Source organism: Colossoma macropomum, unplaced genomic scaffold (assembly GCF_904425465.1).
Source record: "Colossoma macropomum unplaced genomic scaffold, Colossoma_macropomum, whole genome shotgun sequence".
Classification (NCBI taxonomy): Eukaryota; Metazoa; Chordata; class Actinopteri; order Characiformes; family Serrasalmidae; genus Colossoma; species Colossoma macropomum.
The window spans coordinates 18,920,324-18,937,981 of record NW_023494800.1 but is presented as its reverse complement, the minus strand read 5'-3'; the positions used below and the strand labels follow the sequence as shown (position 1 = coordinate 18,937,981).

The following is a 17,658-nucleotide window of genomic DNA, read 5'->3' as shown; positions in this document are numbered from 1 at the left end:
AAACAAATAAAAAAAGGAAATTGGTGAACACAAATGATGAACAAAAATGTAAATTTGTTTGAAGAAACATTGCTATTCATTCATATTTGAATTGTATTTCTTTTTGTAAAATACTGTTATACTATTACCTTGTTGTCTTATTCCCCTGGCAATACTTACCTTCTACAATCTAAAGCACGGAATCAAATGAAGATGCATCAATAATAATAAACAAAAAACCCTATTGGCAATATGGCCGAGCATGGCGCTATACAAAAGCCGTGAATTCCTGGTGACATGCTAAAATATAATTCTTACTGGTAAAACTTGAAATTTGGCGTTATAAGTATTAGTACAAAGAATTTGATATACAAAACTTGTATATCAAATTCTTTGTACTAATACTCATTGTTGTAGTCGTTCATAGACACTTAGACAGGAGAGCCGTTTTAGCTTTTAGTCCATATTTTTAATATTAGAAATTCTATTTGAGCAAGTAAACATGATCTTGCCAGTAGTACATTAAAGTATAAATATACTAAAAGACTAAAAGACTAAAAGCTAAAACGGCTCTCCTGTCTAAGTGTCTATGAACGACTACAACTCCCATAAACCCATGCCATACTGCATTTCCCAGAAGCACTTGCCGTTTCTCGTCCTCCTCAAAGCTCTTTCCTGTGTAGCTTGGTTGTCACTCCATTCGCTTCAGAAGCTGCAAAATGTCTGGGATCCTTCGGGGAATCGCGCGAATTCGCACAGCTCCGGCTCTGCGGGGTTCAAACATCACCCAGCGATCAAATATCGCCTCAAAGCCGGCCAAGGACGCCGTGGGCGCGGCGGTAAGTGTTGTGGAGGAGGGTGGTAGTATCAGTGTGACCCTGAGCGCTTTCTGCTCGGCCTGCAGTTAGTTCGACAGGCAGCAATGGAGACTAACCTTCAGCTGAAAACGCGTGTAGCAGGGACGTTTGTATCTCGGCGGCAAAGTTAACATTATCCTTGTGTTTGATAGACATAAATCTCATACATATTTAATATTAGCTAAAGAACTATGAATCACGTTTGTCCCCTTGAGCTAGGAGTGTTAGCTGTAACGTTACCATTTTCCTAAAGTTAGCCTAGCCACCTAGCTGCACTCCATGTAAAGGTCACTTAGCTAACTAACAATCTTACAATCTTAGTCATATTTATGCCGTTGAATTAGCTTGAAACCATACCGTTTGTTTGATACCTTGATTGCCTTAAAACATTGTCTACCAACTCATTATACACGACACCCCGTTTTTCAAAATCCTGTTATTTACAGTAAGCAGGTCCCAGTTAGTGTCGGTAGTTTAGATGTTTGATGAGTTTGATGTTTTAATATATGCTTTCTGGTTCAAGTTAAGGTTGATAACCTTTATACTTTCTTGTACCTACAAGTACAACTAATCCACATTTAATTTTCCAAAAGTATGACGACCTAGTTTGTTGCAGAATTTACGCAAGATTACTGCCGACTACAGAAAATGTACATTTATTTATATATAAAGTATTATTTAAATTTAAGTATTTGACAATTTTAAGGATTGGCTGATTTATTTCCTACACGCGGATTTGTATTATTTTTATGATCCATCACATTTAAAGTGATCCTGATCCTGACTTTCCGCCTCTGCAGAGGAAGAATGCGTTATTATTTCTGATTGACGTTGATTTTAGTTTAACTGTTGACATACACTACTCAGCAAAAGTCTTGGGCACCTAATCAAATAGTTTACAGCCATGTATAACTGGTTTTGCTCATAAAAACATGATATATCTTTAGAATATATTCAGATAAACCAAGATACGTTAAAAAGTGAATGCCCCTGCTGTCAAAAAGATTAATTAAATACTGTAGATTTGTTTAATCACCAGCACACTTAATTTTACATAAGCAGGTATTGAATTATAACTACAACCAATACTGTGCTGCCACACATTGAGGTTTTTGAAATGGTTAAACACATTCACATGCATACAATTATTACTTACTGTAATTAACATTATTTGTATTTAACATTAACATTTTTCGGAGCAAATAAATGCTCAGTGTTTAGTTAAATAGTTTTTTAAATATGTTCTCTATACGTTCTCTAAAACTGTCGCACAGTAGTGTACCCAACCTGTAGTGTCATTTAAAGCAGTGTTTCTCAACCCCGGAGGTCCACTGCCCTGCATTTTGTTGCCCTGCATTAAAGTGGTTGTGTTAAAACAGAAAAAGCACGGAAATGTGCATCTGTGCATATCCGTCTACCTCTGTCCATTGGATAATGATGGTTTAAAGGAACAAATACTTTGCTCATTCAAGTTATTGGAAAGCATCTGATCTGACTTGTGTATGTGTTTATGCAGGAGACAACCTTCAGTCTTGTTTTGTTTTCCCTGGCAATTCTGGCTCCATCTGGATGGGTCCTGGCCAACCTGGAGAGCTACAAGAAGAAGGCATAATACTGTTGTCATGGCCCGAAAAGAGATCTCTACATCCCTTGTCATTGGGGACCATTCTGTTGTCTTTAATCCACCTGTAACAAGAAAGGACTCATGAGCCATCCATCTAGCGCTCCATCTTAAAGCAGTTTACCCTCTTCCAGGCCACTCCAGCATGTCGAGAAGTCAATCAGTGGGCTTCATAATGAGTTGTTGTAATGGGTGTTTTTCTTCTTAAGGATGTTGTTACACACTTAAAATAAACTGTTATTTAAATCTGAAATCGTGTCAGCACATTTTCTTTTGAGCTTGGCCACTGATACTGATGCAGAAATGCATGTTTATTATTAGATCAGTCTTGCTTGTTGTGCTTGTGGAACACGAGTACAGGTTGTAAAGCTGCCTCAATATACATGCCTAAACCTTTTTCCTTTTTCATGCACAGATTAAAAATATTCTGCTATCAAATATTCTGTTATCTTAGGAAAAGAAGAAGGGGTGTTGGTTCAAACTTGGGTGAATACAGGAGTACTGAAGTTTTTGGGTTTTAATTTTTTTTTTTTCAAGGAAAAACTAAAAGTTCCAGAAAATGAAGGCTTTGCCATCCGGAATTGAGTTTCTCCGTGGTCACATGACAGGAAACATTTGGAGGCAACATGGCGGAGGAAGAACAACAACAAGAGGGAATGGCTCAGAAAGAAGTTGATGGTGAGCAGAATTTTTACCAGGCTTGGTTTAGTTCATGTTCTTGAATCGAGCCACCTGAAGTCATCATATTTTGTTCATTATTTTCGGTATGAATGAATGAAAAGGGTTGAAGGGAGGAGCGGGCAGCGCCGAACAGCTGCCCAGAAGCTAACTGGCTAATACGGCAATGGCTAACGTTCAGCAGCGGCTTCGCAAACAGATTTTAGCCTCAGCCGAAATCGGCGTATCTTTAAGTTTACGAGTCATTTTACAGTCTTAAAGCTAAAACACCACGATGGGCCCGCTTTCTTTGTAGTGCTTTTCAGGCTGTCGTCATGTGTTTTCGTCGCGGACCTGAAAGGTTTTTTTTCTAATTCAGGATTCTTCCGTTCGCTGAAATGATGCTGCGACGGACCCCATTGTGTATCTGTTGTATTTAAGTTGCTCGTTCTAGTATCATTTACCAGTTTCTCACCTTTTAGCTGTTAAATTGTGATTACGCCACTTTTTAAACAATTAAATGTACAGATGGACGCGAATTAGCCAAAGGTATAAACTGAAAATCTTCTAAATTTACACTATCTTTAAATTAACCCCCCTGGTGTTTTTCTGGTACAGCTCTTCGTTAAATGTGGTAACGTACTGCTCGTGCAACTTTAAAGGCAAAACTTCCGTTACTAGACTCGGATGCAATACTTACGTTTTGGGTTTCTCTTTTTGAACAGTCAGTTTTATTGTTTTTTTCCTGAGTACATTTACAAATTAGATTGAAATACTTTTATTTTCGTATTCAATTCCTGACATTGTTTTGTTTTCACGGTTCAGTCAATCTGAGAAAGAAATAATAAATTGCATCATTTTTCTTTTGGTAAACAATGAAAATGGGGCCCACAGACCTGAAGATCCAAACCCAACATCAACTTCCCTCAAAAAATACATTCATTTACCTCAATAAATGCATCCTTAGTCAAAGAATACCTTAAATTTTCACTTGGAAATGTATAATGAGCAGCTAACGAGCAGCACAGCAGAGCAGCTTTTGATCACGTCTTACTAGCTGATCTAAGGCCAAACCACACACTTCTGTACTTCACCTACCACACTACTGAGTGCACTTCTAATGGTATATGCTTTATTTTTACACACTGTTTAGTGTGCTTGTATGCGATTTGAGACAGAGTGCTAGTAGCAAAGCAGGAAATATTGGCTGTTTATATTTAAGCTTTTATTTTCTATCAGCAACTACTCAAATCAAGGTAGTACACTCAAATATACCAATTAATATGCTTTAAAAATGAAATTAAAAAAAGTGATCCCAAGAAATGTGTTTTACTGCCGTTGCTGGATCTGTTATGACTTTGCTATCTCATTACAAACTGCCAGAACTGCTGAATGAACTTGAAGTTGCCTACCAAAATGGCAGCAGCTCGATCGTGACTTTATTGGAATACCATCAGTTGCCTAAATAAACTACATACAGTTGAGCTGTAAATGGTTTGATGAACCAGAAGTGGTAAAGTAGGATGTGAGGTGATTCTTAAATGAAGTGATGCATCAAAACCAATGTTATTGTATTTTCATAATCACAGCAATATTGACTTAATAATGAATAACATGTACATACAACTTTTATAATTAATAGTAATATTAATTAATAAGACTCTCATGGTTGTATCATGCCTGATATAACATGCTTCATTTTGGTCAAGTATTTACAACCGTGGTGTCAAGCACAGTTTGGTGATTTACAAGCTTAAACATACAGGAATAGATTCAAGCCTGGGTCTTCTGCCCAGGGGCCTCTGACCACATGGCTCAGGGTAGTAATTATATCTCTCCTCAGGCCCCTCATCCTGTCATATTCTGTACATGAACATATCCAGTGAAATGATTATATGAGTAAAAATAAAAATACTAAGTGTTTGGTATAGGCTCTGTGTTCATTATATTCACGGTCATGTTCAAAGGCATTAATGGATCACATGTATTAAAATAGCAGAGCTTCCAAGAGTAAAGTAAAAAAAAAAAGGATGCGAAGAAAAGGGTGGGGTGGGTGGTGGCTACAAAGACACTTGAGTCATGTTGTGTCCCTGCATACACACTTTGTTCAACTAATCTGTTACCTGCTGGGTTTTATAGGTGTGCTTGAGCAGGGGATTTTGCAAGACTACGACCCTACGTGATCAGAGTTTGTCACGCCTGTTTTACTGGGTTTTCAAAATCAAAATTTTTTGATTAAATTCTGATTGAATATGAGATATGAAAAAACAAGATTGAGTATGACATTTCTGGTCCTTTGTTTATACACTCATAAGGGTTTTTTATGTTTACAGGATTGAATTGTCTTGCATATGATGAAGCTATAATTGCACAACAAGATAGGATTCAGCAAGAGGTAAAATCTGTTCTCTAACTTGCATTTATTATGTTAATTGTAGAGTTTCTAAAACATGCGTTGGAGCTTTGTGAGTGAGGGTAAAGCTCTGCCTCACGTGCCTGTTATTTGATTACCATGTAATTCCAGATTGCCACCAGCATTCCCCTTGTGTCAGACCGACAGGACCTAGCTATACTTAAGCAAGAGTATGCTGAAGATGACACCATTTACCAGCAAAAAATAAGAGTAAGAATGCCATGCAAAGTAAATTGCTTGTACTTTTCTAGGTAGACCTAACTTCTTTTTTTGTAGGTTTCTTTTTAGTCCTGTGGCAGTCTGCATTGTTTGCTGTGTTTTATATCAAACAAAACAATAATATTGTGTATTGATTTCATTCTTATTTACTACCACTTCCAGAATTGTTATCTAAAATGTGTGTAGGTGAAAGAGAAGTATAAAGAATAAATTAATTTGTCTTGTTTTATCAACAGGATTTGCAAAAGAAGTACTCATTTATACGTAAGACAAGGCCAGATGGGAACTGCTTCTATAGAGCATTTGGGTTCTCATACTTGGAGTCTTTGTTGGATGATAGCAAGGAACTGCACAGGTAATCCTCCATCTTGGCTACAAATTAGACTGCTATTGAAATAGTCATGAAGGAGCTTTTGTCTCTATGTAAGTCTATACATAACCGTATGTCTTCAAGTGTATATGCAGTATATGTCCAAAAGATTGAAGACATCCGTAATCACCCGAAATCAAGGGTATTAAAAGGGAATTTGTCTGTCTTTGCAGCAGTAACAGCCTCTACTCTTCTGAGAAGGCTTTACACTAGATGTTGGAATATGCTGTAAGGATTTGTTTGCATTTAATCACAAAAGCTTTAATAAGGTCAGTTACTGATGTTGGATGATCCGTTCTGGATCACAAACTCCACTTTAACTTCTCTGAAATATATTGGTTAGTGCTCCATCACTCCAGACAACACAATTCCACTGCTCCACAGCTCAGTGCTGGGGGGTTTTGTACCTCTTTAGCTCACGCTTGGCATTGGGCATGGTGATTTTAGGCTCATCTGCAGCTGCTCCAGAACATCTCATTCTGTTGGCAGTGTTTTGTATGGAAGTTAAAGAAATGTGCACAATTTAATTCAATTAGCTAGATTAGGGGTGTCTACAAACTTTTGGACATGTTTCTCAGATTTCATCGTATTTAGGTCATTGTGCTTGCCCGCAGATTTAAAGCCATTGCTGCCAAGAGTAAACTGGACCTAGTCAGTCAAGGTTTCACAGAATTCACCATTGAAGATTTTCACAACACGGTAAAAGAAAGTCACATCTTCATTGATCATGCATAGCAGATGGTGTGCAGGTTTTACACTAGTATTCTAGAGACACTAAAATTAATCTTTTCAGTAAATGGGTCTGCATGACTGGCTCTCATTTTCTCAGAGCAAACCTGAGACCCAGTTATTTTGATCCTGGGTCGCACTGTATTATGCTCTGAGGAATAAATCTGGAATGTGACAGGGTCTCCTACAGAACATGTGTCCTTTTTCTAACTGGTACTTCTAGTTCATGGACCTGATTGAGGTGTGCGATAAGCAGCCCTCTGTAGGCGAGCTGCTCAGCTCCTTCAACGAGCAGAGTGTGTCCGACTACCTAGTGGTGTATCTGCGGCTGGTGACCTCTGGCTTCCTGCAGAGAGAGGAGGACTTCTTCCAGCACTTTATTGAGGGTGGCCGCACTGTCCGAGAGTTCTGCCAGCAGGTGAGACACCTAGCACTTTCACTGAACAGGCATGGTATGAAGTGATAGTTTGGTGAAAAATTATGTACAACATTTTTCCTTTATCCCAGATGTAGTTGATCAGCCAAGGCAGTCTGGTATCTTGGATGTTTGCTACTTTTGTTTTACACTAAAACTGTGAGGCTAATTTAGCTAATACGTAATGATGTGTAATGAAAGCTTATGCTTCACACATGCTTAAATTAAAATGTGTGATGTAGGCCTGCAGTTTGCATGATTGTAATTGGTAGAGTATAAGACTGCAGTGAGGTTTATTTCGAACTATTGCTTGAATTCTTACATATGTGATTCATGTCATTTTATTATTATTTTTTTGCATTGTTCTCCAGAAGATGTAATATTAAGATCAGAATGTCTTCCTCTCTGTTGACCAGGAGGTGGAGCCAATGTCCAAAGAGAGTGACCACATCCACATCATAGCTCTAGCTCAGGCACTGAACGTGTGCATCCTGGTGGAGTACATGGACCGAGGGGAAGGAGGGACAGTCAACCACCACATCTTCCCTGAGGATGGTGACCCCAAGGTTTTTCTGCTCTACCGACCAGGCCACTACGACATCCTGTACAAGTAGCTGCTCGGGATCTGTAGCTGGCCAAGTCTCTCCTAGCTCGTAGTGCTGTGGCTCATGTTTGACTTCAATGCTGTGAAACGTGAATTTGAGAGCCCAGCACTCGATCTTACCATCTTTTCTCAGCACCCAAAGACAGAGTCGACAGATTCTGTGACTTCAGACACTGGACACTGTACAGTTCTTTTTTTTTGTATAACTCCAAACCCTTCTCTTATTCAGTTCTCTCATGTTTGTCATTCATTGTTTTTTTTTTCTCTGGGTGAAATACTGTGTTTTATTATAGAAGTTGTGTTCATTACGATGTTTGAGTGTAAGAATAAACAGTTTGCAGTAGGCATTTTTTTCCAACCTGGTGTTGTTATTTTATTTGAATGACAGTGTAAAACCACAAGACCTCAGTAAAGTTACATTATGTGATTAAAAAAGTGGTTTATCTGATTACATGATTACATGTACTGTATGCTAAGCATTTCACAGGAGAGCTCTGAAGAAGTCGGCCACTTCACCAGGTTTCCGTTCCACCAGTTTCGCAGAGGTACAGAACGATGGAGGAATAAAAATATCTGGATTTTCTATCCCAATGACGATATCAAAGAAGCTAGGGACAGAAATGAAGAGGAGTTAGTGTAAAGCGAAAAATGATTCAAAGAATGCACTCGACCTGTGCTTTGCTGCTGTTCTGGCTATGGTGATCTGGCTCAATTATTGTCAATCTCTTGTAATCTACGTCTGTTTTTTTTTGTCCAGTAGTTTATGTTTAATGCACACTCCATGTCAAATTGTAGAACTTATTTGGTTTAACAGAGGAGTCAGTCTGTCACCCAGATTCAGATTAACCATAAATGGTTTCTACTTTATCAATTATGTCTTAATAGAAGAGTAGGATGAATGCTGTAGTCTATTGCTAGATACCATGCACCATATTAGTATTATTACATTATAAACAATGGCCATGTGGCTGTACTTCACAAGAACAGCTTGATTAAATTACTCGGTTACGTGTTGACGCTAAGTCATATGGCAGTGTTTCTTGCATCACTCCTCAGGGCCTCAAGCTGGATTATGTATTTGTTATAATTAAATCAGCTCATCATCAAGTCTTTCATTATCACAATTAGATATAATTCAACAATACCACAACTAATGCGTGATGCAGAAGGAGGTCTGCTGAAAAAGCACTGGAAAATAGAACTTGATGATGTGCTGAGAGCATAATTCAACAAAGAGACAATACTAATACAAACAAAGTTTAAGCAATTGATTGACGTCCACTTCAAACATATGTCTTCAATTAAAGTTCATACGGAATAATTCCCTGTTTGTAAATGGGGAGAAACAATACTCTGGAACATGTATTAAAAGTGCTGCGTGTTATGTTTTTGTCCATTAATCCTACCTCAAGCTCTTGGTTTAAGACTCAGCTCAAGATGGATAACAGCCCTGTAAACTGAAACATACCCTTTCTGTGTCTCTACTGGCTATATAATCCTCAAGATAATCATATTATAAAGCTTATGACCAGTTCTTCTGTTGTAAATGAAATAGCAAATTGGGATCCTGTTTCCTGCCTTGTTTTATGGCATTTTTGTAAAACCCCTTAAGACTTTAGCTTAGCTTAGTTTTAGAACACCAACCTTGACACGATGTGGCCCGTTTTCTCAACGCTGTACAGGATGGTGACAGGAATGCAGCCAAACTCTGTGAAGGTCATGGAGTAGTTTGCTACAAAAGAGGCAACAATTAATTAGAGGTAAGAGCAGCTATAGTGACTAACAAGATTCATGGACTATCCAATGTGATGTACAGTGGTAGGAGGTAACCTGGGGTCAAACTTAAAATATCTGGAGGGGGATTGTGGGGTGGGGGTGGTTACGGGCTATAAATATATACAATAAATAAAGCAATGTTTACATTTTTAATTTTGGTCCCTTTATTCCAAATTGGATGTCAGTTTTACAAGGGGCAAGATTTTTGTTGATTTATAACATTAAAGTTTGATTCAATGTGTTCTGATGGTGACACCACCTGGTCTTGCTTTGCTGTTGTTCACACATCTCACTGTTGAGCTTTAGCATTTTATTTTAGACCAAAAGGAGCCCCAAAAGGGAGGAATAGCACCTAACAAAATTTTCTATGCTGATAGATTCTGGATGTATTAAGAGGTTCCACTGCAGTTCTTTAGGGTCCTGAGTAGTTTTACTGATCTCTTTTTTAACTCCTACTCCAGTTGTTTGCTAGGCTAAGTATTGTTTTAGGTTACTTTACCCACCTCTGGAGATGTGCAGTGTAGATGTTTAGTTACCCTTAATCTCAGCGATTGATCCCTCCCAGTTGTTGACCAGCAGGCCCTGTGCAGGAGCCGAGAGGCTTCCTATGACGAACTGGGCTTTGTGATGGGCATCGATGGGAATCTCAATGGGACTGAAGGCAGCACTGAAAGGCACCTTAGTACAGCTTTTGTTGTGGTAACTGATCTCATAGTAGAACCTCTGAGAAGATCAGAACATATACTTTGAGTGTTGGAGTTGCCTTAAGCACAAATTATTTCCAAATGGTCTGAATCCTGGAACTTAAAGGCTAAAATTGCCTGACAACCTGCATCTAACCCATGTCTAACAATCCATATTCCGCCCACAAGTAGGTTATTTCGTAGCAACTGTTGCTAAGTTGAACAAGCTTTACAGAATGAGAATTTGTAGCACACAACTCAATTTTTACAAACTACCTAAATATACTGTACTATAATGAGTATTATTAATTTCAAATAATAATTATTTTGTAAGCAGATAAAAAAAGGACATTACCATGTTGGCAAATTCATTATAGTCATTTCCAAACTTTGGCGTTTTAACCCTCTGTTGCATTAATTATTACTTAAACATGATAAATATGTTTTAACAGGTTTTTTTTTATTTAAAATTGCTTAAATAATGGAAATATTTGAAAAAAAAACCAACTTTTTTTTAAGTGGGGTATTTGGTAAATTGTTGCCATGTGGCAACAATGCGCAATCATACCATAGCACCATAAAATCTAAAAAAAAGCACCATAAAATCTAAAAAAGCACCATAAAATCTAATTTTTCTCTAAAAACATCTTTTTATTAAAAATCAAGACCAAACAAATTCAACTTATACTTAGTAAAAAACGTACAACCTATTCACAAATATTGTAAATTAATACATTTTCAATAATCATCATACTAAGAATTCCTGGTCATGTGATGTCATAAATTATTTGTCCTTTCAAAGTAAAAGACCCTATTTCTACAATTAAATAGGAAAACATAGATTTTATATTATTGATTTTTAGTAAAATTGAGATAAAGTAATTGTTGCCATGTCAACCGTATCATATCATTGCAACACTGTGCAATGAAGGGTTAATTAGCCACAAGGGTCATCACAGGCCAACGTAATAGTGTAGCACTCTTAACATAGAAACTCAACATTATGTAGTGATTGTAAACAACATGCTATAATCTCTCATTGGGTTGAATTAGATTTTTGCCATTGATCTGTAAAGCTTGCCCAACCTAGCAACAGTTCCTATGAATGAACACATTTGTGGATAGGGCATGGAAAGATCACAGTTCACAGTGTAATAGATGACCTGATCACAGGTTTCTCAGTGTAGTAGATGGCAGTTCTCTCAATACTCTTTTGTACCTCTCTGAACAACAGAAGTCTGTCCACAAACACATTGTGGGTGCTGTCCTGTTCATGTGCGATCACACGAATCCTCTGTTCCACTGCGTCATAGTAGAACTGCTCAAACACCAGTGTCTTTCCCTCAGGGAACACCTGCATGAGAAAGACCTGTTTAGGAAAGCACATCTCACTGACATCACAGCTAGCAGGTTAGCATAGACCTGTGCGTCAAGTGATGCCTCCCACGTACCAGCCCCCATGCAACAGGCCCACTGACTTACCACAAGTAACTTTCCTTCAAGGTATGGTGGAGCCTCTGCAAAGTGGGAAGAGAAACAAGAAACAGTTCAGAGAAAATGGCAGGATAGTATTTGTGGTGTCCATCTTTAAAACCTCTTATACCAAGGGTCACCTTTACAGTCATCATTTCAAATAAAACATGCTGATGACTGTCAAAGGATATTTATACTGTTCTGTCTCTGCAACTGAAATGGCCATGGTGTACACCTCTTATTTTTTCTTTTATAAATTCACTTTTTTTTAAAGATTCACACATGCAAGAATACAGTTTTTACCTTTTTATAGATTTAAAGCTTGAAATAAAAATGGATTTTTTTTACCATGTTAGTGCCCCTTGTCATATTAGGCTTGGTTCATCATAGCATAGGATTTTCCTCTAACCTTCCATCAAAATTTAAAGACTTTTACTGGTCTCTAAAAATGTCTTTGAGTTTTGATTATGTCACAGTGCACCAGATATTACTGATTAATAATAATTAATCAATAATATCTTGACCATGTCTTTCCACTACCATCACCTTTTGTTGAGTAAAAACATGCTCAACTAGATCAGAGACTCTCCCTGATACAGAGTTTCACTTGGAAATACACCACAGCATGGAAGGATAAGGTGCAATGAATTTTAGTTCAAGGAAAATAAATGCCCATGGGGTTACACTAGCAAACCAGAATGTCTGTGACTCATATAAACGGCAAGTAAAAGGTCAGTCAGAGCTTGAAGTTCCTTCATTTTTGCTGCTGTTGTTTGTGTTTAATGTTAATGCTAGATTAATGTGAGAAATCACATGACGAGAACTCCACCTACTCTCACTGTTGTGTTATGCAGTGCAAAACTGTCACTGACACTGACCTGGCTGAACTGTCTGACCATCAGCCATTTGAAACTAAATACTCTGTGCAGATCTTTTGAAAGAGAAACTGTAAAATAATACAACATTGTGGTTGTCTGCTAAATCATTTTTGTAAATTTCAACACATACACAATTTCACACCAAAAAAAGTCACTGTAAACTGATAAAATAAGAAAAATTAGAGCTAATTTATAAAAATCAGCAAAATGGTCAAGAATGCTGGGGAGCTCCGCCCACTGTGAGTTTATGCTGTTTGAGAAAATTTGAATTGAATATAATTTTTTATATATATATATAATTCATGGTTGATGACTGACATCATGACGGTCACTAAAGTACTTTTTATTCCCTTAAAATCTCAGGCTTATTACATACTAAGGCTTATTATTCAGTAACTACAGGGACTCCAATGCCAACCATACTTAGGTTATGGAAGTGTGTAATCAAACTTTGGGCCTGCTGGTCCTCTGGCTTTTTATGGGGTTAACTAAAAGTGTTTGGGTCTATTTCATTTTTTACCAAAATAAATTATATCAGCCTATATTATCGGTTATCATCATTTTTAGATCCTTAAAATCGGTATCGGTATCAGTCACAAAATTTGTATATCGGTTGTGCCCTTGTTTAAATAGATCACTGGTGGCACATGAAAGTGCATAATATCATAGGAAAATGTGGGTGATCACAAATGGGTTAACATGTAATTAAAATCAGAATCTCCTCTTATAACAACCAAGTGTGTATTAATTGTTTAGATTGATTTGCTCAGTGATTGTTGTCCTCATGTATGTTTTTAAGTTGTAGCTTGAACCGTTCTGCATTAATGCTAAAGCAAAGAGAGGCGAGATTGTGTTGTTAGACTTACTGCAGGGCTGCGGTTCCTGAGTGAGGACGCCGAGCAGCACACTCAGGCTGATTGTGAGCAGGAGGAGGGCACGCATGCTTTCAGGAGAGATCCAGAAGAACGGAGAAAGTGCAGCAGCAGCAAGGCTATGACTGTACTCTGAATGCTGAGAGGATTTATACTGTTCTGGTCAGCTCCAGTCCAGCACTCTCCACGTTTTACCTCTCGCCTGCACACTAGCCATTTCCTATACAACCTGGCTTAGCCCTTAGATATAATGCATTTTGGCTGATTATTAACTAATTCTTATGTTCATTTGAATCAGAATGCAAATAAAAACCAGTTGCTGAAATGACCACACAGATTCCTTCTCAAAACTCATCCTAAACCTTTCAAGCAAAATGAAATGAAGTAGAGGCCTTCCTTCTGATTTCATGTCCAAGCATGTCACATCTGTTTGTGTATTTGTTTTTTCTGTGTCATATCTGTATGCATCTCTGAGTGCATGTCACTGGCAGGTGCGTACAAGGAATTGCAGATGGCACCAGATAAAGTCTGAACTGGAGTGACCAATCCTTTGAGTCATATGACTATGAGACCATAGTTGATTCGTTTATTTATTTAATGTAGGGACAAAGTTCAACTGCAAGTGCTGGTCATATGACTGTTTACAACTATAGTGCTGATATCATTGTTTCTTGCATTATTTACCCCTTGAACCCTAAAGGACTGCATGTGGTTACTTCAATTCCTCTGGCTTTTAACTACATAACTTACACATTAGTTCTGTAAAATCATTGGAGCTACTGAGTAGTCAAACTTGATGAATGATTGAGCAATAAAGTCTAGGGTTCAAGGGGTTAATTTCACTGTGATGTCTTTTAAAAAAACATATTGCATTTATTTCTGAGGTTTTTGATGATGGCAATATAAATCCACGAAGACTAAGGATAAAATTATATATTTTCATCTTATTGGCCTGCATACACTGATCCTGGACAAGTCACGTACCTTAAAAATATGTTTTAAATTTGCTAAAGAAAAAGAATATTAAAGCTGTTCATGTGAAACTTAATGGTGGTTCACTTTTAGGAAGATACAGCAGGAAGAACCAAGCTTCAACATGTGCAAAGCATGCTTGAATACTGATTGCACTATTAAAGTATATGTAGGTCATGCGCCTACAGTTAAACATATAATCTCTCCCCTCTGGGTAGAGCTCCTCATAATAATAAAATTTGCTGTGAGTCTATGAATTGTATCAGAGCAACTTTAAACTGCAGCCAAAGTTCTCCAGTGGCCAGCCTGCCACATGCGTTTTACTGCTTTGAGTTCAATGAACCTAAAGAAAATGATACAATGATTCGCACTCATAAAAATAACTTTTCACTTGTCTCTGCAAAGGCAAAGAAAGGGATGTAGCAAACAAATATAATGCTTTAGGATTTTGAAATGATCTGTTGTATTTACTTCTCATTCAAAAAGTGTGCATAGAGTATTTAGTTTTAAATGGCTGATGGTCAGACCTTTTAGCCAGGCCTGCTGAACATATTCTGAAAGCATTTCTTTTTACTGTGGCTTTTGGTGGCATTTTGCGATTTCCCTGAGGAATACACATGTAAAAGCATGCAATGTGAGACAGCATGCAAGAAGTTGCTAAATCAGAATCATTTCCATCACTGCATTACAAACAGGCCCACATGAACCAATCACTGCCTATGCTATTACTTATGCAGGAGCAGGCCATCACAAACATTATGGCAAATGTTGATCAAGGGAGAAATATCCAGATCATAAAAGATTATACAAGCAAGCCTCTTTTTCCACGCTAAGATATACAAATCTTATCAACTTGCCAAATGCTATCAGCATGCCGCTATGCATTGGTTGTTTTAGTTTCTTAAGCATGCCGGCCGTGTAAAGAACTAAATGTGTCAGGCAAAGACAGTTTGGGGTCACAGGCTGGGGATCTCTACGGGAACTAGGCCAGGACATGATTTTGTCACGTTTGCAGTTGTTATCAATTCTGCTGCGATGTCTGGAACAGGTACTTCTTCTACTCTGGAAAGCCCAAAAAAGTGATGGAAATGTTCTTTACTCAGAGCAATCTGGCCTCATTATGTATCTATGGTTATTTGATGCACTTTAACTTGTTTCTCCTTGCCTAAAATCTGATACTTTTGTTGTTGCACATGTCAAGGTGAAAGTAATTCCTGCAACTTTTGCACTGGCCAATCAGCAATCGTTGCCATCTAGTGGTTAATATGGCAATCATCACAGCCTTATGACCACTGGGCTATTTTCTTTCACTCTAAGGTCATTTCGAAGCCAGTCCCTGCGCCTTCAGCCACAATTTACTCTACATATAAATACTTCACATGCTAACAAGATGTAATAGATAGGTTTTGGCCTGCAGGCGCAAGCTGTGTTGAGATGACCTCTGGTTATGGCTTGATTGATGGATGCAGTGCCTCATCAGGGACACATCACAGCCTTTAGATGTTCTTGATGCATTTCACACACTCCTTCCACCACACTCCCGCTGAGCCCCCGACACATTCCTCATCTGCTTCCATGAAACGTGCAGAAATAACATGGAGATATATTTTCTAGTGGAAGTTCTCAAAATGTAGAGCAAGGCTGTTAAAGGGGCACTCTGGATGAAATAAAAAATTTCATCATACGTCTGTTGTAAATGTGCCTGATCACCTCCTACAGTGAGCTTTTGGAAAAAAACTACAAGTACTGTGGGGCAGATATAAGAAGACGGGCTGTTTGAAATGCTCCCCCCCACCCCCTGCCTGCTAGCTGGATAATGCAGAGAGAAATCCAGATAGCTAAGGATAGGAAGCCAAATATCATGCCTGTATTTATTAGCCCTTACATCCATGCCTTTCTTTATCACTGTGGGGGGATTTTTCATGATTGGTTGAAGTATTTGTGTCATGCATGCTAGGTATTGTAGTGAGAGAACACTAATGAAACACACAACATAAAATTGTGAATTCTGTCAAACCATTGAGGCTGAGGGATGCACTACTACACCACAAAATACTACATAAGTGTAAAGAATATTTTAGAAGGAATCTCCACATAATGTTAAAGTTCTAAAAAACTGGTATAGAACATTTACATTACTGGGGGGGTTGCATTATCTCATCCATTGATATGTCAGTACCATATTGCTCTAAAGTTTGGAATCACTGTTTTTAATGTAAAGTAAATAAATAACTAATTTGTTGATGATTCTTACATGAGGCTAGCGCTTATAGCTTCATAGGTTTAAAATAATTCCCAGGAAGATTAAAGAAATTCTGATATTTTTAGACATGTCCAAAAGGATAAATAGAGCTATATATTATTACACAATTGCCAAGAAAGCTGTATTAAATTGGAAATGAAGTTAGAATTTAATTAAAATCCAGAATGCCTCATACAAACCTAATTCTAAAAAAGTCGGGACAGTGGGTACTGTCCCAGAAACAAACAAACAAGCAAAAAAAACATGATCTGCAAATCCTCTGACCTGTGTTCAATTAAACAGTACGGTGAAAGTGGGATTTTTTCCCATTCTTGCCTGATATAACACTTCACTCCAGGGTCTCCAAAGTCATATATTACACTTCACAATGCATCACACGTTTTCAGTGGGAGTCAGGTCTGAACTGTAGGCAGGCCGGTTTAACACCTGCACTCTCATAATTTGTAGCCATGCTATTGTAACGTGCAGAATGGAATTTGGTATTGTCTGAAACACACAGTGATGTCCCTGAAAACACTGAGCCTTGTTCTGCAATATCTCCAATATATTTTTTCTTAAATTTGTTCTTGAGAAAGGTCCTAAAAAAGTCTACATCAGATTCATGGCATGTTCTTAAACCATAGAATTGTTCACACCTTCATGCTCTCGAGTGTGCTTAGATTCTGTGCTTACTAAAGAAAAAATCCCAAATAAGAAAACATTATTGAATGTCAGAATCATTGTGAAAACTGCATAAGTGGGTTTTAAGAAAGAATGTATACACAAAATGCATTTGTATCCCTCAGCATAAATTATGCCTTCAAAGATGTGCATGTTTTCTATGTCATTGGCTTTAACACACCCCTCATACAATGACCCAAATAACACGACGTCCAGA

General features: G+C 37.8%; 3 protein-coding genes across 3 annotated transcripts; 2 read left to right on the top strand and 1 right to left on the bottom strand.

Annotated features, from left to right (window-relative positions):
- The first annotated feature begins 595 nt into the window (after nt 1–595).
- Nucleotides 596–2,710, top strand: LOC118820697 (cytochrome c oxidase subunit 8A, mitochondrial). Its single transcript, XM_036589107.1, has 2 exons — nt 596–818; nt 2,353–2,710. The coding sequence occupies exons 1-2, from the start codon at nt 699–701 to the stop codon at nt 2,446–2,448; spliced, it is 216 nt and encodes a 71-aa protein (XP_036445000.1). The 5' UTR covers nt 596–698; the 3' UTR covers nt 2,449–2,710.
- A 300-nt stretch (nt 2,711–3,010) lies between these two features.
- Nucleotides 3,011–8,211, top strand: otub1a (OTU deubiquitinase, ubiquitin aldehyde binding 1a). Its single transcript, XM_036589105.1, has 7 exons — nt 3,011–3,135; nt 5,448–5,509; nt 5,639–5,737; nt 5,983–6,101; nt 6,731–6,815; nt 7,069–7,263; nt 7,677–8,211. The coding sequence occupies exons 1-7, from the start codon at nt 3,084–3,086 to the stop codon at nt 7,872–7,874; spliced, it is 810 nt and encodes a 269-aa protein (XP_036444998.1). The 5' UTR covers nt 3,011–3,083; the 3' UTR covers nt 7,875–8,211.
- epdl2 (ependymin-like 2) lies at nt 8,212–13,753 on the bottom strand. Its single transcript, XM_036589106.1, has 6 exons — nt 13,541–13,753; nt 11,806–11,840; nt 11,543–11,677; nt 10,177–10,363; nt 9,509–9,596; nt 8,212–8,472 (listed from the first exon to the last, which is right to left on the bottom strand). Exons 1-6 carry the CDS (start codon nt 13,614–13,616, stop codon nt 8,346–8,348), a joined length of 648 nt encoding a protein of 215 aa, XP_036444999.1. The 5' UTR covers nt 13,617–13,753; the 3' UTR covers nt 8,212–8,345.
- Between the last annotated feature and the right edge of the window lie 3,905 nt (nt 13,754–17,658).